Source organism: Panulirus ornatus, chromosome 33 (genome assembly GCF_036320965.1).
Source record: "Panulirus ornatus isolate Po-2019 chromosome 33, ASM3632096v1, whole genome shotgun sequence".
NCBI classification, from domain to species: domain Eukaryota; kingdom Metazoa; phylum Arthropoda; class Malacostraca; order Decapoda; family Palinuridae; genus Panulirus; species Panulirus ornatus.
In genome coordinates, this window is record NC_092256.1 from 12,561,105 (window position 1) to 12,587,875 (window position 26,771).

A 26,771-nucleotide genomic window follows, 5' to 3' on the forward strand; every position below is an offset into this window, starting at 1 on the left:
ACACGAGATGTGCAACTTCGACTTGGTATTATATGAGGCAGGGTCAACTTGCCAGCATCCTTCATATAAGAAGCATTAACAAGCTGGCTGTACCTCAACATCGAATGTGACCGGCTTCTGCTGAATGGCTTTCCACATTCACAAGAGTGCCTCTCAAATCCTAGAAACACTCGGTGACGGCAGGTACAGGCCTACATGGTCCAACGGCGGGGGAGACGGAGCAGCACTAGTAACTAGACTCAATCAAACTTCTATATGATCAAAAGGGTATGGTGGTGTTCTGAGTTCGTCATCTGAGTCATAATATACCCGTTGTTTGGGAGAAAGTCCAAGCTGGAGCCTTCTTACCGCCTCCTTAATGAGATCACCATCCTTGAGTAGTTCTTGTAACGCCTCGTAAGGGTCGTCAGAGCTTCTTCTTGCTGCAATACCTCGTCGTAGACAGCGTCGGCCCTCACAACACCCACATTTGCTTTCAGTCCGGGAAGGAACACTGTAAGGAGATGCTCGGGTCCTTGCCTTACCGCCACTTAAGTGTGCCGGTCGAGATTTTAATCTCAAGTTTTCCTTAATTTCATACACTAAATTATCAATGTCTCTTGCCAGAAAGTCTTGTGTAGTTGTTGCCTTTGCCTCAGAAAGGAAACACAGCTCTTCTTTGCTCGGCATTTTGAAAGAGGAATGACGTTGGGTTAGCTTAAGCTCAATCAACCTGCCTCTATGAAACTCGCTCGGCGAGTGCTGGCGATGGCTGTTTGTTTTGGTTCTCGTAGGGAGCAGCGCACACATATCCATCCGCGAGGAAAACGTGTTCTACATATATCCCAAAGATATTCTAGTATAAGTGTATCTTACACTGCATAAAGTGAGTATTTCGACGTACAGTAAACATATAAAATGTTCACATCGCCTTACATTTGATACTGTACTCTATATAAAAAAAATTCACACGGTACGTAGATGTAAACACGGCGGAGTAATACTCTTGGCCTGGGGCCGTGCGTCGGGAAAAAATAGACGTAAACACCTAAACCTGTCGCGCAGAAAGCCCTCATAGTTTTGTTCTATGAAACTACAGAACAGAATTAGTAGTTTAAGTGCGGTTTTCAATACTGATAGTGATGCGTGATGAAACTTATCCTCATATATTAATTTCTACATTTATCACGACAGTTGTGTCACATTTACCATTTAAACATACCATTCGTACCATTTGCACACAAAATACGGCAAATGTTTACAGATAAAAATAATCATCAAAAACCTGGGATCTCTATGATTTGCTTAATGTCTCATATTAAATCTAATTATTTATGAGAGTATCTATGAAAACGAGTTTTTCAAATCATTTAAATGACCAAACCCGTCTGCACGATAATCGTGACAACCAAGTAATAGCTGAATGGTCTCAAGTTCATAGTACTATCTGTAATATTTTACTGGTATCACTTTTTTTTTGTCTGAATTAAGTATGTTTTAAACAGTTTCAGTGTGGCACGAAGGCAGTCAAGACTGAAATATAAATCTAAAACTAGAAATATGAAATTGGGTGCTTAACTTTATTATCTTGCGACTTTTGGCAGCTTTCCGTTCCCCCCCCATGGGTTGATAACCTACAAGGACTCGTTCGGATCCCTTCTCTGGGAGATGGCCTAGCCATGGTTACATGCCATTCCAAATATGTTAAATCTATATTCTTTTCAGTTTTTGATGATTTTGATTGTATTATCTCAGTTTAAATATTATAACAAAGAAAATACCAATGTATATATAGGTACAAGTTCGTCAGTAAATAATGATGTAGTTTGTGTCAGTAACAAAATGAATATTCCTTATTCAGACTTATAGAAGTTATTGCAATAAAAAAAACTGACAAACCGACATAATAAACATATCTATCAAATGAATAAATTAAATAAATTCCGTATTTGTAACAAAAAAGTCAGCGTTAAATATATTTTCAGTTTAAGTAACAGGGTTTAGAATGTAATATGACTAATCGTATATCACAATGTGACATTTTGTACGATATATGTAAATAACTGGTCTTCACTACATAAGGTAAAATTGCTTTCTTTGTTCATATTCTATTACAAATTTCACTTTTACATGAGGGCTACGTCATGTATGTAGGCGCGCTTGTGTGTATGTGTGTGTGTTTGTGTGTGTGTGTGTGTGTGTGTGTGTGTGTGTGTGTGTGTGTGTGTGTGTGCCAAGCTTTAATCACAAAGCCTAACCAACGCGTCTCCTGTACTACTACACGCTACTGGCCCAAACAAAGTCAAGTATATAAGGTTGAGACAAGTTGGTACGCTGAAAAGAGAATGAGCTACGAGTGCTGCCACAACTCCCTTACTTCTTGTATTTAACTCCTCTCGTATGATCCACATCGTATAAAGTGCTGCTGCAGCAAAAATTATAAAGTTCTAAAACTTTTCTGATCGAAGACGTAAAAATCAGCCTATAGCTTTCCATAAAAGATCTGTACGGCCTTACATAACGGAGATGTTTACAGGATATGAGGGTTACAGATACCACCATGTGATAAAATTTCTAATGTTGAATAGTTTTGCCAAATATTGATAAACTATTTTTCTTCACATATGCAACACGAAAATGTACACAAAAAATCTTATGTTTACATTTCTACGTAATATGAAAGGCCATAGAATACCAATAAGCGGAAATACTTGATCAAAACAAATCCATGATTAAAGAAAACGATCTTTGCTAAAGATACGAAGGGGATACTTTAAAAAATATATCTCTCCCTGTTGTGCATTTCTTTGGATATTGCACCGTGAATTACATGCCATAATCTTTTACCCGTAAATCCAGGATGAGTAACACAAGGATCAAAGATTTCCCTTACAATATGCAACTGTAAATGCATATTATATCAATGGCAAGGCAGTCGACGTACAGATAGGAAAAATTTATCGTAATATACAACCTATGTACAACGCCTTTGACTATATCACTGAACATATATATCTGATGTTTAGCTATACGACAGATTTTGGGTTTTAATTTTGCATTTCTATACAAACTAAAATTCATATTGATACAGATCAATACAACTAATGTATTACAATTTATTCTCACCTCACTCCCAAGATAAATTACCATGATAATCAGTTCTTGTCATCTAGGTTTAAACTTATCTTGCACAAGAAAAAGTCATGTCTACTGAATCTTATGATCTCATAACTGTATGTCAACTCCTTTAAGCCATTCTTAATATACCTCACATGTGATCATCCTCATAAAAAAAATCAATATATAATAAATCAATTCAAGTACGGTAGAAACACGCTATGTTCTTTGCGTCTTATCACTTCACTGCATAAATGCATTATTGTAACTTGCAAAAACAAACCTGTAACTTTAATCAGTGGAATAAACTTTATATATAATGTCAATATGGGCATTACGTACAGTGGTCATTATGACTAGGATTAATTCAATTTCAGTGACATACGGGTAGTCACTACGTCAATACCAGTGCGAGAAGTGGGTACAGCTACGTCAACTGTTCTTATCGTCCTGGTTTACCACAATCGCCAGCAGAACAAGACGGCAACGGGTTTCTCCTCGTTTATAACCAATGGCGCCTCCGATTCCCTTCCCTAATGAATGTAAATAAGGAGGAGGAAGGGGGGGGGGGGAGGAAGCCGAGGAGCCACAGTTCTCTCTCTCTCTCTCTCTCTCTCTCTCTCTCTCTCTCTCTCTCTCTCTCTCTCTCTCTCTCCCCCGGGAGCAGGAGGAGGGCTCAAGTCCACGACCAACCGTTCCCAACCTTTCCCTTGGGGCGTGTACTCTGAACCATTTACCTGGCTGCTGTTAACCAGGGGCGCATCTCACATCTTCTGTGGGTGAGGGGCAGTACTGAACGGGGGGGATGATATCCCATACACTTGCCCATGGCCGATGATTGTAGCACAACTTCTGGCACAGCTACTTTGTAACTCTCAGAGGTGACAAGGATAAGCCAGAGTATTCATTGCCTTCCATGCAGGCGTAATGCATAGTATGGCCAGAGTTCAATGGACGATAGGTACAAAAACCTAACCAATGAAAACATTACTGTTATCAGTGGCCAGTTATAACTTAGATTAAGACAAGAGGAAAACACCTCATGAATTAAGATTGATAACAGACACTGGAAATGACGGCACTCCACTCTAACATGACGGCACTCTAACAAATCAAAAGTGTCGTGAGGGCTGTACATTTTCTTCGGTCGGTCCCGGAGCATTGCCCTACCTAAATGTACTTATTAGCATTACTGAAGAATTTCAAATTCTCGGTACTGACGCTTTTCCTGCACACTTGGAATGCTCCGAAAATGATGCAAGGTAGCCGTATTTTCCATGTCAACACACTTTTCTAATTCCACGTATATACTATGTATCTAACCTTATTACACCGTATTTTCTGGTACCAGTTATGTAGTCTATGAATGTACTGTTTACCACCCCTGGCCAGCCAGTCTGCCATGCCGTGCTACCAAGGTTTCTGGCAAGTGATTAAATCGTCTGTTGCGGCCGCCTGCCTCGACCGCTATATTGTAACTTTAAAAACAAATACTTTCATCAGACATTCCAACCCTTTCTCCTTAGATTTCTTCGGCCCTCCACTGTCTCTCTTCCGCGAGCAGCGCTGTCATCCACAACAACCCATTGTGAAGACTAAACAGCGACTGTTCTCTGCCGTTAAGGCTGTATATCATATACGAATAACACTTAATAACAACCACAAGAATTTACTTAGAGCTTGTATATACGGAATATTGAGAGAGATTTCTTCAAAGCGTACGACGGCGAAATATGTTTATCATCAAACACTTGTGGAGAAGGATAAAAATACATACGACTGTAAGCTACAACCAAGGACGTCCCCTTGCTACATCCCAACTCTAAGGTGACCATCCCCCCCTCGATCCTGGGCAAGTCGAGACCCTGAACATGTTGGGACGACCCTCAGGTATCCAGGTCCAGACCCTCGTAGCCAAGGATGATGACATCGTGGTGGTGAAGAGCCGATAATGACAGATGACTCTGTGCCCCTTCAAGAACCGGGCTGGTGTACGGCCGCCCGGGGAAGGGCGAGCCTTCACCTCCCCCTCCAGTCAAACACGTCGGGCCAGACACACGAGAGCCATGCCTGGGGAGGGTGGGTGATGAGGGCCTCGGGTCGGTAAACTAATAATCATGATTTTCTGGTTGAACGGAAAGTTTGGACCATCGCACCGGCAGCGTCAACCTTGTGGGGAGTCTGTTGGCTCCCCGACCCACCACGGTGCTATACCCTGGCCATGAAGCAGGTGGTCATGATGGCCTGGCCTTCGTTCGACCCGTCTCTTGAGGGGTGAGACCCAAGGTCAGGTCATCATACCCAACGGCAACCGCGAAGGTCAAATGAATTTTGTCATGGTGGATGAGCTGGCACGAGCTACCAGCGTGACTATTTATCGACCAGCCACCAAGGGAGAGGCTGAACACCTGGTTTGGGTTCGGGTCGATCGCCTCGCCCAGGATTCGAACCAAGGCGTGCCTGATCGCGACAGGAAATCTGTGTGGGTGACTGTTAAAATCAGAAACGCTAACCATCACACCACGAAGGCCCACAGACATACTATGGTGAGATTATCATTTCTTTGCATAAAAAAAACACATCAGATTTGCGTAATGATGCTGAAGAGGTGAAGATAAAGAAGAACCAACGAAGCTGGGCAGTCGCTCCATATAAGCTTCCCCTCCTCCGCCGCGCCTTGTGCTGCCCCCACTACGAAACATTCTCACTGAGCAGACGCGTACCACAGCACTTCTCTCCTGTCACAGAAACCGCATCGTGGGTTGGATGGAGGAATCCTGGATGGACCAGTGGCGAGAACACGCGAGAACTGGCGGGCGGGTCGTGGTGAGGATATATGGTCACTAAGTGTACAGGTGGAGTCCACAGTGGCAATGCCATGGTGGTTTTCCCGTCAACGTCAAATGATGGGTAACCTAGTGCCGGTGGAGACACGGAGGGAGGAGCAACCTGAGGATATGGTGTGAGGACGTCTGAGGCAGCTACGTCTCCAGAATAATAATAATGATAATAATAATAATAATAAAATAATAATAATAATAATAATAATAATAATAATAATAGTAATAATAATGATAATAATAATAATAATAATAATAATAATAATAATAATAATAATAATAATAATAATAATAATAATAATAATAATAATAATAATAACAAACGGCTCATTAAATTGATTGCAGCCACAGACTAAACATATGCTATGAAAAAACACGTCAAACACTGCCAATGTTGCTAGAGTTTGTCCCTAACAGACTTGGGTAGACACAATATACATTTGGCTCACGTGACTACCATCATTATACTAGTAACGCACGCTAAGACCTACACACACACACACTGACACCACGAGGACACACCGTGATCTGCATCATGCTTGAAGTGTGTCTGGTGCTATATAATGTGGTGCTATATACTGTGGGACTATATAATGTGGTGCTATATAATGTGGGACTATATAATGTGGTGCTATATAATGTGGTGCTATATAATGTGGTGCTATATAATGTGGTGCTATATAATGTGGGACTATATAATGTGGTGCTATATAATGTGGTGCTATATAATGTGGTGCTATATAATGTGGGACTATATAATGTGGTGCTATATAATGTGGGACTATATAATGTGGTGCTATATAATGTGGTGCTATATAATGTGGTGCTATATAATGTGGTGCTATATAATGTGGTAATATATAATGTGGTGCTATATAATGTGGAGCTATATAATATGGTACTATATAATGTGGTGCTATATAATATGGTACTATATAATGTGGTACTATATAAAGTGGTGCTATATAATGTGGTACTATATAATGTGGTGCTATATAATATGGTACTATAAAATGTGGTGCTATATAATGTGGTGCTATATGTGGTGCTATATAATAAGGTGCTATATAATGTGGTGCTATATAATATGGTACTATATAATGTGGTACTATATAAAGTGGTGCTATATAATGTGGTACTACATAATATGGTACTATATAACGTGGTGCTATATAATGTGGTACTATATAAAGTGGTGCTATATAATGTGGTACTACATAATATGGTACTATATAATGTGGTACTATATAATGTAGTACTATATGATATGGTACTGCTTAATGAAACACATCAACATACGAGAGAGGGCCACGATAGCCCAGGCTGGCTGGCATACAGTCCAGTGGGTCTTACTTAGACCTCAGCATGGCCACTGCTTCTAGTTTCCCAGCCTCACTGACTGATGGAATCCCGTCAACCCAGTTGACCAAAATAGCCACAAGTCTGCTCTTACCGTGGCCGGTACACAGAAAACACAACCCTGAGTCCAGTACACTGCTAACCCTCACGGCTCTGTCAGAACAGCCACACTGTGTGTGTGTCAGGCACGAGAATGTACACACTTCTTTCGTGTGTGTACGCTTAGGGCCGAGTACTACAGACATGGGGACAAGACACTTTAATCGTACATGTTTACCGTGACTTACTGTTTGTGTATGTATGTGTGTGTGTGTGTGTGTGTGTGTGTGTGTGTGTGTGTGTGTGTGTGTGTGTGTGTGTGTTTTACTATTCATTTGCGTATTAGGTGGATAGAATTCTCCACTGGTGTTTGCCTCGTCTCTTAACCTTGTACATATACCTCATCCTTACTCCTATGTGTAGACATGTCCACCTGTGTGTGTGTGTGTGTACAATAACAGATAGCGACCATATGTTCAGGACGGATAATGCGCTAAGCCGTGAAGTTCATCTCTTGAATTTCATCCTCTCTCCTCCGTGCCTAGATAGCTCAGTTGGGAGAGCGTTAGACTGAAGATCTAAAGGTCCCTGGTTCGATCCCGGGTCTGGGCAATTCTTTTTGCTTGGCAGACGCGAACATCAACGCCGGCAACAGGGAAAACTAGGTAAACATTTACGGCTCTCTCACTGTCACGGGGGTGTAGCTCAGTGGTAGAGCATTCGACTGCAGATCGAGAGGTCCCTGGTTCAATCCCGGGCGCCCCCTGTCGTCCCACTTTTACAGCGAGAAGCGTGTTCGTTGTCCGTGTGCGGATCAGTTCTCCGTTTACTTGGGTTGTACGAATATAAATGGGAATGTTGAACACTAATATAAATGACTAAAGTTCGTTCGTAATTTTTGGCCAGATTACTGTATAATATATATATAATATATATAATCGAATGCCGTTAGTAAGAGCAATTTTCACCTCGCCAGATAACGCAATTACGAAAACGTACGACAGAGGTGAATCAGCTGAGCCACGTGTACAGGTGTGGCTCACGGCCAAGACGAGTGTACAGGTGTGGTTCATGGCCAGGCCGAGTGCACAGGTGTGCTTCATGGCCAGGCCGAGTGTACAGGTGTGTTTCATGGCCAGGCCGAGTGTGCAGGCGTGTTTCATGGCCAGGCCGAGTGTACAGGAGTGGCTCATGGCCAGGCCAAGTGCACAGGTGTATGCTATGGGCAGGCCGAGTGCAGAGGTGTGTTTCATGGCCAGGCCAAGTGCACAGGTGTGTTTCATGGCCAGGTCAAGTGCACAGGTGTTTCATGGCCAGGTCAAGTGCACAGGTGTGTTTCATGGCCAGGCCAAGTGCACAGGTGTGTTTCATGGCCAGACCAAGTGCACAGGTGAGTTTCATGGCCAGACCGAATGTTCATGGCCAGACAAAGTGCACATGTGTGTTTCATGGCTAGACCTATGGCACAGATGTGTTTCATGGCAAGGCCAAGTGTTACAGGTGTGGCTTACGACCAAGCCGAGTTGGCCAGTTTGACTGTACAGGTGTGGTTCATTGCCAGGCCGAGTGCAGAGGTGTGGCATTTGGGCAGGACGAGTGTACAGGTGTGGTTCACGGCCAGGCCGAGTGCACAGGTGTGGTTCATGGCCAGGCCGAGTGTACAGGTGTGGTTCATGGCCAGGCCGAGTGTACAGGTGTGGTTCATGGCCAGGCCGAGTGTACAGGTGTGGTTCATGGCCAGGCTGAGTGTACAGGTGTGGTTCATGGCCAGGCTGAGTGTACAGGTGTGACACTCACCCAGATCGAGTGTACAGGTGTGGTTCATAGCCAGGCTGAGTGTACAGGTGTGACACTTAGCCAGGCCGAGTGTACAGGTGTAGTTCATAGCCAGGCTGAGTGTACAGGTGTGACACTTGGCCAGGCCGAGTGGACAGGTGTGGTTCATGGCCAGGCCGAGTGGACAGGTGTGACACAGCCAGGCTAAGTGTACAGGAGTGGTTCAATGAGGCCAGGCCAAGTGTACAGGTGTGGTTCATGACCAGGCCGAGTGTACAGATGTAACACACCTAGGCTAAGTGTACAGGTGTGGTTCATGGCCAGGCCAAGTGTACAGGTGTGGTTCATGGCCAGGCCAAGTGTACAGGTGTGGTTCATGGCCAGGCCAAGTGTACATGTGTGGTTCATGGCCAGGCCAAGTGTACAGGTGTGGTTCATGGCCAGGCCAAGTGTACATGTGTGGTTCATGGCCAGGCCAAGTGTACAGGTGTGGTTCATGGCCAGGCCAAGTGTACAGGTGTGGTTCATGGCCAGGCCAAGTGTACAGGTGTGGTTCATGGCCAGGCCAAGTGTACAGGTGTGGTTCATGGCCAGGCTGAGTGGAGTATGTAGCAGGAGCCGGTAACCACCTTATCACTAGGTTAAGTACACATATGCTGGTCGCACTGTACCATCACAACTATGCTACCACACACGTCTTTCCACCACCTCCCTACACACACGCACTGCACACCACATACTCGCCATTCAATTTTCATTTCTTTTCCCTCGCGTATATTTTCGAACCTATGTTCCTCATAATATGGTACGAGTCCAGTGAACTTACAGTCCCTCACCCCCGACACCAGTGCCTTAACAAACATGGGGTTCACGTCCAAACCCTCCTGACAAATAGAGGGGAGGCTCAGGCTGCAGCTGTACCAGCCCCTCTCATGACCTTTCTCCCTCTCATGCAGCTGTACCAGCCCCTCTCATGACCTCTGGCCCTCCCATGCAGCTGTACCAGCCCCTCTCATGACCTTTGTCCCTCTCATGCAGCTGTACCAACCCCTCCCATGACCTTTGTCCCTCTCATGCAGCTGTACCAGCCCCTCTCATGACTTTTGTCCCTCTCATGCAGCTGTACCAGCCCCTCTCATGACCTTTCTCCCTCTCATGCAGCTGTACCAGCCCCTCTCATGACCTCTGGCCCTCTCATGCAGCTGTACCAGCCCCTCTCATGACCTTTGTCCCTCTCATGCAGCTGCACCAGCCCCTCTCATGACCTTTCTCCCTCTCATGCAGCTGTACCAGCCCCTCTCATGACCTCTGGCCCTCTCATGCAGCTGTACCAGCCCCTCTCATGACCTTTGTCCCTCTCATGCAGCTGCACCAGCCCCTCTCATGACCTTTGTCCCTCTCATGCAGCTGTGCCAGCCCCTCTCATGACCTTTGTCCCTCTCATAGACCTGACTCTTTTTTTTCCCCCATTCATTTCGCCAATAGTCGTAGTCTGTCTTGTGCCCTCCCTTCTGCCGAACGACACCCTGCTAGTACCTCTGATGATGTCTTACTGTTCCCTCAGATGTCTTACTGCTCCCTCAGATGTCTTACTGCTCCCTCAGATGTCTTACTGTTCCCTCAGATGTCTTACTGCTCCCTCAGATGTCTTACTACTCCCTCAGATGTCTTACTGTTCCCTCAGATGTCTTACTACTCCCTCAGATGTCTTACTGTTCCCTCAGATGTCTTACTGCTCCCTCAGATGTCTTACTACTCCCTCAGATGTCTTACTGTTCCCTCAGATGTCTTACTACTCCCTCAGATGTCTTACTGTTCCCTCAGATGTCTTACTGCTCCCTCAGATGTCTTACTACTCCCTCAGATGTCTTACTACTCCCTCAGATGTCTTACTGCTCCCTCAGATGTCTTACTACTCCCTCAGATGTCTTACTGTTCCCTCAGATGTCTTACTACTCCCTCAGATGTCTTACTGTTCCCTCAGATGTCTTACTACTCCCTCAGATGTCTTACTGCTCCCTCAGATGTCTTACTACTCCCTCAGATGTCTTACTACTCCCTCAGATGTCTTACTGCTCCCTCAGATGTCTTACTGTTCCCTCAGATGTCTTACTGCTCCCTCAGATGTCTTACTGCTCCCTCAGATGGCTTACTGCTCCCTCAGATGGCTTACTGCTCCCTAAGACCCAACACATGAACGATGTTTTCGCTAACTTTATCCCATATTCTTAATTTTCCCATCACCAACACACCCTTTGCGCCGTGAGGACTTCCCAGGTCCGCTAAACTTCAATGTCACTGGGGCTTTAAGATCTGTCTCACAACCGCTCTGTTTTCCTATGTTTCCCCTGAAATCATACATTTCATGACTTTCTTTGATTGACTAAATTCATGACGTTAAGGCTGTCTGATCATCCTCTTACCTTGCAGGTACGCTCTTTTACCGTGGAAACTACTTTAACATATACCTGGGGAAGGGGTCAACTCGCTACATATAGATGGTTTGTGTGTGTGTGTGTGTGTGTGTGTGTGTGTGTGTGTGTGTGTGTTGGGGGGTTGGGGGATGCTAAAGCCCTCACATGCTCCTTCCGTAATAATCTAGAGCAAATCATCATCCACTCTACCCACATTTCTGACAGCCATGACCACTGGCTATCTTCCACGTATAATCCTTCGCGCTGTAGCTACACAATCTCATTCTCCCTCGGTTCATCTCGACAAACCCTCGTAAATGAATTGCCTTTTATCTGGCAGCCACTTTACGCTGACTGGAAAAAACTTGAGAGAAAATTCTTCATGGACTTTCCCTCGGGTGCCACAGCCTCTCCTCCTAGTGATGCTTCTGTCTCGTTTGAACGTATTACAGTGGTGGTATATATCTCCTTTCCCACTAAGACTATTTCTTCCACTGACCCATAACTCAACAGGTTCCTGTGCTGAAACCATTACGTCAAGGAACCTGGCACAACGAGCTTGGAAAGAGTCTCCTTCTTCCGACTCCCATTCAGCATTTATCTTTTCCCATGACCACTGCAAGTACGTTAGCCGTGAGGCAAAGTGTCCCTTTATCCAAAGGAAGTGCGACAACTTCTCATCTTCATCCTTTGATAAGTGTCTCTGGCACTCAGCTTAAGGCATCGGTAACAACTTACGTCGTACAACCTTTCCTTCATCTTCCCACTCTGGCGATAATATAGCTTGTCTGTCATGTTGACAAGGGATCTCACTTCGGTTAATTTCTCCTCTAACTCTATATTGGATGAGTCTTAACATCTCTTCACCCTCTGATGCTCCTCTTACCAACTCCTCTTACCAACCCCACGCCCTCCACTTCTCTAATCTCTTTCTGTAGCGTCCGACAACACTTATTTTCTCTGGACACAAGCGAGGCTTAGGGACATGATGGCAACCAACCCAGTGTACTGAAAGAATGTGCTCCCGAAATTTCCTCCCCATACTTGCTCGTCTGTTCTTCCGCTTCTTAAAAACCAAACCTTTTCCTTCTTCCTGGAAGCATGCTTTGCTACAACCCATCCCGAAGAGGGAGGTGCTGTTCTAACCCCTCCAACTATCGTCTTGTTATTTTGACTCCATGTCCAGTCTTTGAGTTCCTCCTCGTCTCCTACAGCCACCCTCCAGTGATGTATATTACAGGTTAGGTTAGGTTGTGCATTGAACCATCATGTCAGTTGGGTGTGTCAAGTGTTGCTTCTTTGACCCAGGAAGTTGTCTATTATCTTTTTCTGCCTCACCCACACGTGGGCCTCTGGCTTACAGTCCATAAACAAACAATCTCTCCATTTCACACATAAACACTTGAAAACGCGTAACTTCATCTCCCTAGGGTGAGTGGTGGGCGGTACGCCTCCCTCTTTGCAAAATTCCGTCTTAAGTACTCTTGAGCATTTCTCAAATACCTCTGATCACCAGTATGGCTTCATCAAGGCAAGATCCCTGTGTCACTATTGTCTGGTCATCATCTATAAAAGATTATGTAGAATCCAATGCGGTACCCAATAATATATCAAATGCTTTTCTGGGTGTGGCATTAGGGTCTCATCTCCAAGCTTCCTCCTTTTGGCTTTCCTCCCTTATTTTGTTCCCCCATATCTAGCTTCCTCTGGTCAGTTAAAGTCTGAAGATCACTTGAATGGAATGTGGTTCATGAATGCCAATCAGTGTCTCGCCTTATAACTGGTAGTTTGCGGGGGGCCCTCACCGTATATGGGGTCCTTCTTCTCTAGAGAATAAACCTTTGAAGTCTGATTTCTGAATTCTCTGTAGCTGTTGGTGGATCAACCCCTCCCACCTTTCCCCATCAATAGAGGATTCCCTTAAGGTTCTGTCCTGTCTCCTACACTCTTCCTCTTTCCCTATATCAACGATTTCGATTCTTCAACAGATAAACCAAGTACACTCATGTGCTGACGACTCAACACTGCATCCCTCCACTTCCATTTCATTCGAAATTCTTGATGTCTTTTCCTCTTTTCTTATTCCTCCCTGTCGTTAACCCTCCTCACAGTTTCATGAAGGCCCAGCCTCGAGCTGGACATGGGTCCGTGTCTGGAGCCTCCAACATAAATGGAAAAAAAAAAACAGATGTGACTCATAGCCTGGCGGATTGTACAGGTGTGGTCTATGGCAATGCCGATCGTACAGGCGTGGCTCATGGTCAGGTTGAGTGCAGAGTCGCGGTTCATGGCCTGGCCCCGTGTGCACGTGTGACTCATGGCTACACCCGTACACTCAGGGATAAACTGAGTGTCCGGGTGTGGCTCACGGCCAGGCTGAGTGAACAGGAGTGGCCAATGACATGCTGCTGTGGTCAGACAAGTAGGCCACACCTCTAAGTCATGCACAGAATCAAAGGGGCCACCTTGTCGCTGCTGCCGCTCCCGTGGGCTGGCCTGGCTCTCTCTCTCTCTCTCTCTCTCTCTCTCTCTCTCTCTCTCTCTCTCTCTCTCTCTCTCTCTCTCTCTCTCTCAAATGCTTACAAAAATACGGGATGACGATGGGGTCGTGAGGGGAGTGTCCATGACCCGTGCCACGTCGACAACGGGAGGCAGGCACGGCACACAGCTGGTGGCGTAATATCCTGCAGGTCAGGAAGGCAACAGATGTCATGGCTCTCGGTCGTTCTATGGGGGATAACGTCTCTCCTGCGTCAAACAACAAACACCTCAGGGAGGGAGCTTCACCGCCCTCTCCCTTCATCTAGTGACCATGAGAGACAGCAATTACCCAGCAGAGTGAGGATGGAGCGTGTGAGTGGATGCAACGCGTTTCCTCATCTACCAACAATATACAGAGGAGGAGGAGGAGGGAGAAGTGGTGGGAGGGCCCGACTTACTCTAGTAAGGCTGAAGGTACTGTAGTCGGCCACAACAACCTCACCTTAATCATGATCTCCTCCTCTTCTATGTTACCTCTACATCATCACCCTCACCCTCACCATGTCCTCCACAATGTGTGTCACGGTGTGTTACTCACACTCCTCCCCCCACACTAGATACGAAGGTCATGCGAGGACAGAGGCCGTGACTGAGTCAGGCCAGGCTTGGGGAGGGGCGGGCCGGCCGGCTCCCGTGCTGCGGACCGCTTCACACACACACTCACTCCTCAACCATCTGACACTCTCCTCATCTCTATCCTACCCATCAACTCATGGTTACTTAACGACACCCCGCGAGTCAACTATAGTTGTGCTCCTCAAGACACGAAAGTCGAGGCTCTGCATTCCCTTCCTACGTCTTGAGAGGGCTTAGGGAGAGATACTCTAGCAACTTAACGATCGATTCCATGATTCTTACTGCTCTCCACATGTGGCCCGCATCCCTGCGGTTATGCCCCATTAAAAAAAAAAAAGGAAGTAAACATGATGAGGGGGCGCCCGGGATTGAACCGGGGACCTCTCGATCTGCAGTCGAATGCTCTACCACTGAGCTACACCCCCCAGTTTACATGTAAACTCCCGGTACGTCAAGAGGTGCAACCTCAAAATTCTTACCCGTTCAGTATCATGGCCTGTTCTCTTACGTTCTGTGTGTGTGTGTGTGTGTGTGTGTGTGTGTGTGTGTGTGTGTGTGTGTGTGTGTGTGTGTGTGTGTGTGTGTATTCACGTAATCTGAAATCTAATGTGCACTCCTACCCATGGTGTGGGTGGTGGCGGCAGAGTGGATGCAGAGTGCACACCAGGTCCAGGGATTGAGGGGCCTCATTAACTGAAATACATTATAGGTTATATAGGCAGTACGTACGAATGTATATATATATATATATATATATATATATATATATATATATATATATATATATATATATACACACACACCAATTCACGCTCGCCTCTTCCCGCGTGAGCGAGATCGCGACAAAAATAGAATGACTGAGTCTTAGAAGGAAAATTCCTCACTTGGCTCCTTGTTCTGTTCTTTCTTTTGGAAAGTAATATAGGAGGAGAGGATTTCCAGCCACCCGTTCCCGCCTCTTTTACGACACGCAGGGAATACGTGAGCTGTATTCTTTCTCCCCTTATCTCCACAGTTCCTGTGTGAAGACCAACCACACAAGGATTGACCGTTACGATGCCTCCCTATTCTCTAACGGAGCGAAGGTGTAGAACTCTCTTGGCTCTTCCATCTTGCACCTCTTCGTATGACCTTTCTACTGTTGAGAGTCAGGGGTATAAACACCTCAGGAGATATGATAAATATCCTCGTTCTTCTTTCCCACCAAAGTTTCCTTTTAGGATGGCATGATTGCGTCAGGTTCTGCCGACATTTAAGGGTTGGTCTCGAGACATCTTGAAATGAAGGACTTCGGCGATAGAAATGCCAGAAGTTGACCCTCCCTGGCTGTGCGAGGACCAGAAGCCTCAACACCGTGAGGGAAGTCCACCACCTTCGTCTGGATACGATCCTCACACGACATGACGATCCTCTACAGAGCAAAGTTTATCCTCACGCTGCTGCCCACCTCCAGGATAATCCAGGGGATCCTGAGAGGCCTGAGAACGAAGATTAAAATCAAATATCATCCATATAGTCTTCTCTCATCTGCTCGAAGTTTCTTGTATCCATGTACTTGGTCTGTTATGGCATAACAATCAATGGGGACGAGTGGATAGGACGGAGACATGCCGTCGTGTGGAGCCAAATCAAACGAGATTTCCTTCCTCTTCAACTCAGGGTGTCCGTGCCTGTGGCAAGAACACTGGTGTCCTGGACGTCGACATCAGCGCTACGTACAGCTGCTCCCCCCGACCTCAGGCTGTACCTCACAACAGTTACGTGAACTCGTTACTAGAATCCTTTTTTCCATGGCGATCACCGAGCGGGAGCGAGGCTCGCGTGTACCAGTCCACTCGTACTGTCTTACTACAAGGGGAGGCGTCTCACACGCTGAACACACCCCCACCTCGCCTTCTCTGGTTCCGCATGTCGTCACAGAATCATGAACGAACGACCTCTCTTTATACAGTGTTCAGCCTGCACACGCGGCGCCTGGCTGTCATGAAGCGCATTCAAAATGGTCAACTGACACTACCCGAACCCGTGGTTCATTTCTCGGTTGTTCAATTCGTCCAGTGGGGGTGACAGCGAAGACAACAGCCCACCAAGGAAACGAGGGAGGAAGACTCCTCCGTGCAGAGAGGTCCATGAGCTTCGGTACACACGCGATGTGTGGTGAGGTTCAGTCGGCCTGGGACGGGTGTCTGTCGTGGCTTCCCCGAGACCTGGCTGGGTCTGGCCTGAGCGCTCACACACCCACACCTCACCTGTTGCTCCCGCCCATCTTACCGTCTGACGTCACCGAAAAAAAAATATCTGTAGGCGTGTGTACACCTGCGTATGTTTTCCTTGTGTATGACTGTGCACGTTATGTGTTTGTGTGAGCATGTCTGTATGAGTTTGTGTACGTGTCTATAAACCTGTGTTTTTTTTTTTCCTATTTCTTTTTTTTCTCAAAGAAAATGCTTTGTCCGTCCCTCCCTTTTACATCATGATAACTTGATTGCCATGAGGGCTCAAAACTCAAGTGAGGGGGCGCCCGGGATTGAACCAGGGACCTCTCGATCTGCAGTCGAATGCTCTACCACTGAGCTACACCCCCGTAGGAAGAAGGCAGTGTGGTTGCCCCCATAATCTCTCTCTCCCTACCACCAGATAGATACATAAAGTGAGGGAAGGTGAGAGGACGTACGAGTACCTACGACGAAATTCTCGCCAATAGGGAAGGGCTAGCACGTAGCGCTCACCGCAGGAAAATGCAGGGTTACGAGGAACGAGACCTGTCATATGGTGTCACGTGTCAGGTACGAGAGGGAGAGACACTGCATATTTGCGGAGGACATGACACCGGGCCCCCGCGTGAGTGTGAGGCAGAGACAACAACAACAGCAACAAAGACAGCAACCCGGGCCAAAGGAGTGAAACTTGTCAGCCACTGAAGTGCTCTCTCACTGCTACACCTGTCACCAACCCCATCCGATTACCCGGTCGGTGCCTGATCTCAGAGAGAGAGAGAGAGAGAGAGAGAGAGAGAGAGAGAGAGAGAGAGAGAGAGAGAGAGAGAGAGTTCATAAAACCTGCTATTCGGTTCAGATGTAGGACCTGGAGCCGTCAGGAGTGAGGGAATTATTGATCTGTACTGGACCGGTTTTATCCCGAGGGTGGGCCCGCCTGTACCAGCGATGGGACGGGACACGACGTGATCCACTCATCCCCACCTCATCCCGCGGGGGTGTAGCTCAGTGGTAGAGCATTCGACTGCAGATCGAGAGGTCCCTGGTTCAATCCCGGGCGCCCCCTACCATCCCTTTTTGAGTCTCCACGGGCGGGTAATTACAGTGAAAATAAATAGGGCAATGATGAAAGAGAAGCCATCTTCCTAATATACAAAAATAAAGATAAAATAAAAAGATAAATGAAAATAAAAGAAAAGTTGGTACCTACTGTATCTACCCAGGTACCAAACAAATGGTAGTAAGAGCCAAACAAATGGTAATAGGAGGTTCGAACCTTTCCTCTTGGAAACCATTATGTGATATATATATATATATATATATATATATATATATATATATATATATATATATATATATATATATACACACACACACACACACACACCAGTTGGTCGCTACCGCTTAGCAAGGTAGTATAAATCCACTTTCAAGATGTCATGTGTAATGTACAAAAAACAGAACAACCCTATCCACGACCAAGCCTAGCAAACCTTTCTGTTAGCGCTTCCCCCAGCCGTTTAATATGCCAGTGCTCAGCCCAATGACAGCACGTCGCTCCCTGTATACCGTATAGCTCCAACTTGCTCTGTCGCATGCACGACTGACACCCTCCTGCATGTTCAGGCTTCAATAACTGAGTCTCTCTTTCACTGCACATCCTTCTACATTCTCGGTCTCCTCCTCACATATGTTCCCTGCACTTCGGACACATACATCCTCTCAGAAAGTCTCTTCACTCATCCTCACCATAAGTCTAAACTATTTCAGCACAACCATGCTCGTACTTTTCAATCATACTCGGATGACTATCACACCTCACACCATCATTCCTTTCTCGATCCCACAACAAAATTGCCTCATGCATTGCATTTGCACACATCAATCCTTTCTCTTTTTTTTTTCTTTAACTTCCATACAACACCGGTGGCACTATCATCATGCAGACCCATCTTTGCCCCAAGCGACAATCACTTCAGAGACAGTGACCTCTCTTTCCACATACTCCTCAGTGCGTCCAGGGTCTTTCCACTCTCACACGCCCTATGATTCGGGTCAACTCCCACATCAGTTCCGTCTGCTGTCATGTCCACTCCCTGGTACCGAAAGCACTTCACTTTCTTCGGGTTCTCTCCATTCAAACTCACACTCAGGCCATCGTATCTCCCACCCTCGTGTTAAAATTCAAAACCTTACCTTCATTCACCGTTAACTCGCAACTTTCTCCTTACACGCACACACTCTCCCAAACCCAGACACAAACTCCTGTAATTTCTTACCCGAATCTGCCTCTCAGTCCGTTTCATGCATAAACAGCAACTGACATACCTCACACAGCCTGCCCCCCACTCACTCAAATACGACCGTGACAAAAGATAAACACACCGTTGTTGAACTGGCAAGTTCTCAACAACAACAACCCTCCCGAAACCAGCTTTAAACCTCACTCAAGCAGACATACGCCCATCTCGGATCACATTCGACCCAACGAGTACCAATCATGCTTGCTTTCTCGTTTGCATTCTGGACACCGTCCACCCGTCCAACACCACTGAGACTGAGCCAACACATCACTAGAGACAACTCCTTGTCGTCCGGTGACGATGATACAACATCGCCGAAGGTGGCTCCACACGCAGAGTAGCCACGACGAGTAGGTGGGTTCACGTAACGCCCTCTCTCTCTCTCTCTCTCTCTCTCTCTCTCTCTCTCTCTCTCTCTCTCTCTCTCTCTCTCTCTCTCTCTCTCTCTCTGTGTGTGTGTGTGTGTGTGTGTGTGTGTGTGTGTGTGTGTGTGTGTGTGTGTGTGTGTGTGTGTGTGTGTGCAGCAAAAACCATAAAGAGCAAGGAAACACTTTTTGTGAGATTTTCCCTACCTAATCTACTAAAAAAAGTACCTTAACAAAACTATCACAACGCATGAAGCATACAGGACACACACACACACACACACACACACACACACACTACAAAGGTCAGGTGATACCAGGTAACATGGGAAAGACTCCGTTACACAAGGAGGGATGTGGGGAGGAATGGCCTCCCAGGACTCACTTCAGTGACCAGTCATTCACACTCCAAATATCCACATTTTTTTTTTTTTATCAAATGTACCCTACATTCAACAACACCCCACAATATTTCTCTCCAGAACATAACTCGTATTCACACGTCTACAGATATCTTCACACAGGAGGGAGCACACCAGACGACATTCAGAGAGCCAGACGGAGAAGCCAGGGTACGTAACCTGCGTGGGAAGTGGTTCTACTTTGATCAGTCAGTCAACCTACGGTCACTCCCCGCGAATCTCTGTCTCAGATCAGATGTCACTTGACTTATCCTGGACTCAAATGCCCAAAGTCATTCTCTCTCTCTCTCTCTCTCTCTCTCTCTCTCTCTCTCTCTCTCTCTCTCTCTCTCTCTCTCTCTCTCTCTCTCTTCACACTTACTTTCGATGAAATACGATCCGAAAACATTTCTTTCCTGAACACAGTTGGTAGTGACAATGGTGAATTGGTTTACCCTAATCATTTTGATAGTCAAAAGAGGCTTCATGTTGGAAGGAGGCACTAGCGCGCTAACCACTTACGACAATATTTATGTTGACTAATCTGTGTTTCAAACTCTTTCCCGTCTGACCAACATGATAACCATCGCAACGTTTTTAATCGTTAAAAACACGCCACCGATCACATCATTAAGGCCATGTTGGATAAGGCTGTATCTTATCTTGTATATGTGAAGGCCAACAGAATATCAAGCACTCTGAGAGTTGAAATATCAATGAAGTGTTTATAGAATGGTAGAAATGGTGTCTTGTTTCCTTTGTGTTGTGTATCATATGATATTTTTGGGGGCTATGTCATGACTGGTTTATAATCTTTACTGGGCACTGACGCTTATTATCATCTAATTTTCATCACCTAAAAAATATTCAGGGTCTACGATCTTTTAATCTCTTGCAAATACGGAAATGATGACCATCCCAGGTATAAACAAAATATCAACCCTATACCCAAATACACGAGGGCCTAAAATTTCCCAATGCCTCACAATGCATTACTGACTCCATATTATACTGGCAGCTGCTCCTGCTAAAACTGGTGAAGGAGCAGAGTAATAGCACATATGTTGCTCGAGGTTGCTTCATACCACATGACCAGGCGGGTATATACACGGCAGTCAGTATCGCCTAGCCTTCACTTCCACCCACTATGTAAGGTGGCAGGAAGCAACAACTACACACGACGCCTCAGCTTCTACCAACACTGCCACTTCTGATGGTAAAGAGGTGACATGGTATGCATCTCAGCTGCAGGGACAAGAGGACTTTGTCTAACACAACTCATGAGATATCCCTGATTAATTTGTGCCGGTAACCCGGGCAAATTTATAGTGCATCCTATGTTCATCCTGGAGCGGTAGCGCAGAAAGGATTACAGGGGTCACAAAGGGTCATAGTCAGACCCTGTGGATTGATATTACATGTTACAATTCATAACAGGTAGTTCACTATATACATTACACAGTTTCATAAGTTTTACCGACCAGATGAAAAAAATGGATACAAACTTAAATTTTCAGGTAACTTGTTATCAACAAGGTGTTATGACATTTCTTGCAGGGTTTGTTTAGATGTATCACCTAAAAGGCACTATCTTTTCCACATTCTAAGACAGTCTCACACACTGTTACGATCCTCGTTCCCCGCTCCATCTAAACAACAGACTACAGTCCCCACGACCTGCCTGAAAGCCCACATACCTGCATGGAGCCGCCAGCCTAGTCATGCCTCTTCCATTTTTCGTCAGCTAATGATAATGCTTCAAATCTCAGTCGATTATCACCTCTCTCTTTCTCTCACTCTGGCTGCGGTCTTTTCCACCTATGAAAGAGAAGGGCATAGTATAAGAAGGATTCCTTACTAATTACTGGGGTTATGGTGTTCATACTTCCTATATATCTATATGGTCAAATTAGAAGTCAAGCTGGACATTGAACGATATCTTCTTCAGAGAAAATTCATCCTGATGTAGAAGTACAATATCACATTAACAGATATGAAACTAATACACTTCTCTTTTATCTGTGTGTATAGTATAATGGGCACAGTGCCATTAAACTACTAGTTAGACAGATATCCTTCTGTTGATCATAAACACTCGAACGCTACACTCAATCATTATTCGAAAAATAACAAAGGGAAACCTATAAAAAGAACTGAGACATCGTAAAGAACATTATCGTACTGAAGAAGAAAAAAGTCCAGGTACCTATAGCGATGACTTTATCCTAAACTTGCCATTGGTAAGTTGGCAACGCTGGAAAGAACTACTTTAGCAGTCAGCCTAGGGCGGGCCCAAGTGCCTTATAGTGGGCACTTAAGTGGAGGTCAATGTGTAATATGAGATGAAATGTCTCACGCCAAAGAATATGAGTGATGAGTTCGAACTGATGCGTCCGTCGTACACAATAATAAATGTGAGTAATGTTCATTAAATCAACAATAAATAGAAGCATACAGGTCATATTTTCTTCTTTCCAAGGGTAAGAAATACTGACCCATAAATAAAAGACGTGAAACACATTTCTTTAACAGTAGGATGTTTCACGGGAAACAGTCTTTTAATGTACAAATGTTTACCTTTACCTTATTTTGGTTTTCTACAAAAACATGTTTACAGAGAGTTGGGTTTAAGGGTAAATATACTTCTTTGATTGTTAAGCTTCACCCTGCCTTAACCTTCAAAATTCCTAAACATCTTTCAGGGCCTTGTCAACAGAAATATATTTCGTCATTTCCGTTAATCAATTATGGCACTTAAAACGAATTCAACTTATCTCCCTAAGTATCACAACGAAGGACAAGCCCACATACCCACATGAGCAAAACATTACAGGTGCAACCATTTCGGACATGAACTTGTAGTGTATAAAACCACAAACATGATATTCATGGCCACGTGGGGGTAAAGATCTTACATCACTTACTCGCTGGCAAAATAATTACTAGCTGCAGTGATCGGAGGAGACTACAGATATTAGAAGCCATTCACACTGAAAAGAAAACGACTGTCATAAACATCCAGACAACCTGACCACCGCCATACAGCTCTTTGATGACCCGCCAATAGGAGGTAGACCTAATGTCGTTTTAAAATGGACGGGACACGTCATTGACCAGCCACATGCTACCTAGTCCACCATTTTTGGGCAGCCCAACCTGACAGCTCCACATCCGGACACTAACGGTCTCGCTTGGCCTTAGTGTATTTAGTGCTGGACTTTCTATATTCCTACCTCGTTCAATGTTGTTCTGTCTTCCCATTAAAATACCGGGAAAACGTTTACAAAGAAAAACGGTCTTTTTCCATCTAGGAAAATTATATGAAAATCAATCCACATACTTAAATGAAAGCTAACCCTTATATTTGCCTTTTCATTCGAGTACACAGGATCTTGAAATGTATAGTCTCGTCATGTTAAGAGTTTGTCGAGATCATTCGTTCTCTCCTTATGGCATTTTCGACATAAAACTAAGACTAACAAGGGCCATACGGGAATTCTAGGCTAGCATACCGCTGCTAAGCTCGCTTCGCTCTGTTGTATGAAGGAAACGAATAAGAAATGTTAATCAACTGGTCAGCTCCAGGTAACATAAAATCTAAAAACTCTTAGTCCCAATTTACTCTTTGCTAACTCTTAGTATCCCGTTTTTTCTTTGCTTCCCCTTTTTCCACACCCCACCACTGATTAGCTTCCATTATTTTATAGACCTACTGAAAGTTCATGAAACATGTAAATTCCTGCAGATTTCATATTAAAAGTACTTAGTCTTCATTGTATATTGCTACTTTATCAACGCAATATTTCGGTGTTAATCTCCAGCATTGTTAAAAAAAATTGTACATTCCTACAATGTACAGTTTAAACGTGGTACATCTCGTAAGTTCGTGTCAGCGCCCTCTAGACATCACCTCCCGAGACTTGAGTTAATTCTAGTCTTGTAGTTTTCATGAGATGCATATGTACTGACCCATATGTGCAGTAAGATGAGATAAATCAACGCTTGATCTCTGTTATCACACAATCTTTCAAACTTTTATATATTGTCAGCATTTACATCACAATATATATAACATCCATCCATTTCACTTACACTAGAAATGCAAAATTGCAAAATTTCGAGGGACTGTCTACTGCTGTTTTAGACACTTGTAGGTTGTTAACTAGTAAACTCTTATCTTCTCTCTTCCATACTGGGCTTATTTCATTTTCTCAAGCATATCACTGATAACACCTTCATTGCTTTCCTCGGTTTCCTTTAGTTCTTTACGCATGTTTAAGTGCAATGACTCATTGCCACTCCTCAGAAGTACTTCATTATGCATGTACTTAAATGCGATTGTAAAATATGCCAACGGACAGTTTGCCTCCACAATTTTCCTGAAGTGGAGCTGTAGCGGCAGGTTTAGTCCAAGTTTGTAAACATCTTACCGTAATTATGTGGATAATATACATGAAGTTTTACACCCTTGAACTTTTTCTACACGGTCACATATTTTTTTCTTAAATTTCTGCTATTTCCATTTACTATTTACTCATTCAGTTATTTCCAATGTTGTGAGTGTGTGTCATCAATCCATCGTTTTCCCTGAGCTTCAGTAAACGCCGACTGCGTTGAAGTTCAAGAATACATAACTTCAGATAACATGGATTTGTAATGACTTCAAATCCCATCCCTCCCTCTACAGATAGTCCACACACTTACCACTTCACAGTGATTACAAACTTGATACATACTGTTCTGGTATACTGACACATTCTCCCTAGTTACCAAACTACGACTAGTCTGGAACTTCCAGTCGCTATCTCATGTAATGGTTCCAATATGCCTGCAACTTGGTAATGTCTACTTAACCGCAAAACATATCCTATAATCACTCCAACCACTAATTCAAAACAGTACATAGAGCTTTATACCGAAATAAAGTGCAATTTACCTGTTATATCCATCGAAATCCACGTTGGTGAACAAGTTTGTTTTCACGGTGTCTCTATTTAGTAAGAGAGAACACTCGCTAAACGTTTCACATTTATTGACTATAGTTTAGTTATAGAAGTATAGATGGCGCGTCAGCTAACATTTTGACGTCGTGAAAAGTCTGTTCGTTTATTTAGTAAATTGAAGTGGTTCATGTTGCTTAGTTTAACGGAAATAAGAAATAACTCACAATTGGAATTTTCTTGATTAATGCCTTTTATTAATAACATGACATACAAGATGTAAGTATGCAATATAGTTTGAATAATGTACCGTAGAGAAGGCCAAAGGCCTTAAACCTAAAGTAGAACTTGACTCAAACTTCTTCATGCAATAAGGATTCAGTTTTAGAGAAAGGTTTCATTTATCAGTTTATGTTCTTTATTTTACTAAAGAGGTATTCATAGTCAGACATCATGGAATTGTTGTTCGGTGTTAAAGCAAGGTCTTATATACCTAATTTCTCTATGATATTTGTTATACCATCGAGGAATTGATACCAATCAGCGTGAAAAATATCTATTTTATTATAATATTCTATCAACAGAATGAGTCGTGTGCCATATTAAGAACCCACTGAAGAAGACTTGAATGAAGAAGACTTGAATGTGTTTGAAGACAAGGTCTTGGGAAGAAGCAATGATAGTACTGGACCTACAGATCTGAAAACTTATAGGAATAACGAGAATGGTCTTTTAATATACTTGTTTTACACGAACAACCCACTGACGGCGTATCGTACCTTGTATACAAGCTCCAATTCGCTCTAGCCCTTGTATTCCGCCCCAGACCTTCAAAGCATCTTTCACTCAATTATTTCACCTCCTGCTTCCTAACCACCCCGATTCATAAACAAATCAAACAACCAAGGGGACATCACACATTCCTGCCACCGATTTACCTTCAATGGGAACCAATCACTCTCCTCTCTTCCTACTTGTACACATGCCTTACACCCTTGATAAAAACTTTTCATTGCTTCTAGCTGCTTTCCTCAAGACCTTCCACAAAGCATCTCTATATGGCCTACCTTTACACAAATGAGACTCATGATCCATCAATGTATGGCATATATATATCTTATTGTGTATGTACTGCATTTTGCTCTAATTTGTCTGAGATACAATCAGAAATCACAATATCATTTGAATTGATAGGGATTGAAGGTGGAGAAGAAATCTACAAGTGAATTATGTTCTACCATCAAATTATCATTCTCTTGATCGAAGGGCTCATAAGGAGTGCTGATGTCTGTGGACTCTGTATGCATGAAGGACTATTTGTATTATGCAAAATATAAAGTTCTCATCATCCTGACCATAAGGATCAAAAGATGAAAATCATACTTCAAGTGCAATATTGTTAGAGCATTTCCCATCATCTTTCATCTGCATAATCACTTTATCAAGATTATTAGGTACATGTGGACCAATTACGGGTAATGTATATGTTGCTAAAAATATTAAAGAAAAAAATATCTTTGTTGTTATGGCATGATTGTTACTTCAGGTGCCCAGTCGAATCCCCCCCTAATATTGTTTAAAGTTACTTATATTGTATGTCCATATCTGTTCAAAGGCGTTCGTACATTTCTTTATCCTTTAAAAAAAAAAAAAACATAAACAAGTTCTGGGTTATCTTTTTTCCTTTTTTTTTTTTTTTTTTTGCTACTTGCACTTACACTTGCTGTATCCTCTTCTTCTTCTCTTGACGTGTGTGAAAACTTTCTGTAATGTTAATGTAAACAAACAGACTACCACCACAGTGGTCAGTGGTGCCATCTGTTGACCCTGCGCTGAATTACAGCAGCCAGTGCTCACGCAACCCATTCACGCTATCCTGGTTTTCTTAAGTAGTCTTTGGTAAAC

General features: G+C 44.1%; 1 protein-coding gene and 5 non-coding genes across 6 annotated transcripts; 3 read left to right on the top strand and 3 right to left on the bottom strand.

Moving 5' to 3' along the window:
* Positions 1-243: 243 nt before the first annotated feature.
* On the bottom strand, positions 244-669 carry LOC139759406 (uncharacterized). The gene has a single exon (XM_071681489.1). It carries the CDS (start codon positions 667-669, stop codon positions 244-246), a length of 426 nt encoding a protein of 141 aa, XP_071537590.1.
* Positions 670-7,873: 7,204 nt separating this feature from the next.
* On the top strand, positions 7,874-7,946 carry TRNAF-GAA (transfer RNA phenylalanine (anticodon GAA)). The gene has a single exon. It is a non-coding gene; the product is annotated as a tRNA-Phe (tRNA).
* An 82-nt stretch (positions 7,947-8,028) lies between these two features.
* Positions 8,029-8,100, top strand: TRNAC-GCA (transfer RNA cysteine (anticodon GCA)). Its single transcript has one exon. It is a non-coding gene; the product is annotated as a tRNA-Cys (tRNA).
* Positions 8,101-14,994: 6,894 nt separating this feature from the next.
* Positions 14,995-15,066, bottom strand: TRNAC-GCA (transfer RNA cysteine (anticodon GCA)). Its single transcript has one exon. It is a non-coding gene; the product is annotated as a tRNA-Cys (tRNA).
* A 2,087-nt stretch (positions 15,067-17,153) lies between these two features.
* TRNAC-GCA (transfer RNA cysteine (anticodon GCA)) lies at positions 17,154-17,225 on the bottom strand. Its single transcript has one exon. It is a non-coding gene; the product is annotated as a tRNA-Cys (tRNA).
* A 626-nt stretch (positions 17,226-17,851) lies between these two features.
* TRNAC-GCA (transfer RNA cysteine (anticodon GCA)) lies at positions 17,852-17,923 on the top strand. The gene has a single exon. It is a non-coding gene; the product is annotated as a tRNA-Cys (tRNA).
* The last annotated feature ends 8,848 nt before the right edge of the window (positions 17,924-26,771 follow it).

Coding starts and splice junctions, on each gene's coding strand:
- LOC139759406 (XM_071681489.1), bottom strand. CDS start 669: ATGCCGAGCAAAGAAGAGCTGTGTTTCCTTTCTGAGGCAAAGGCAACA.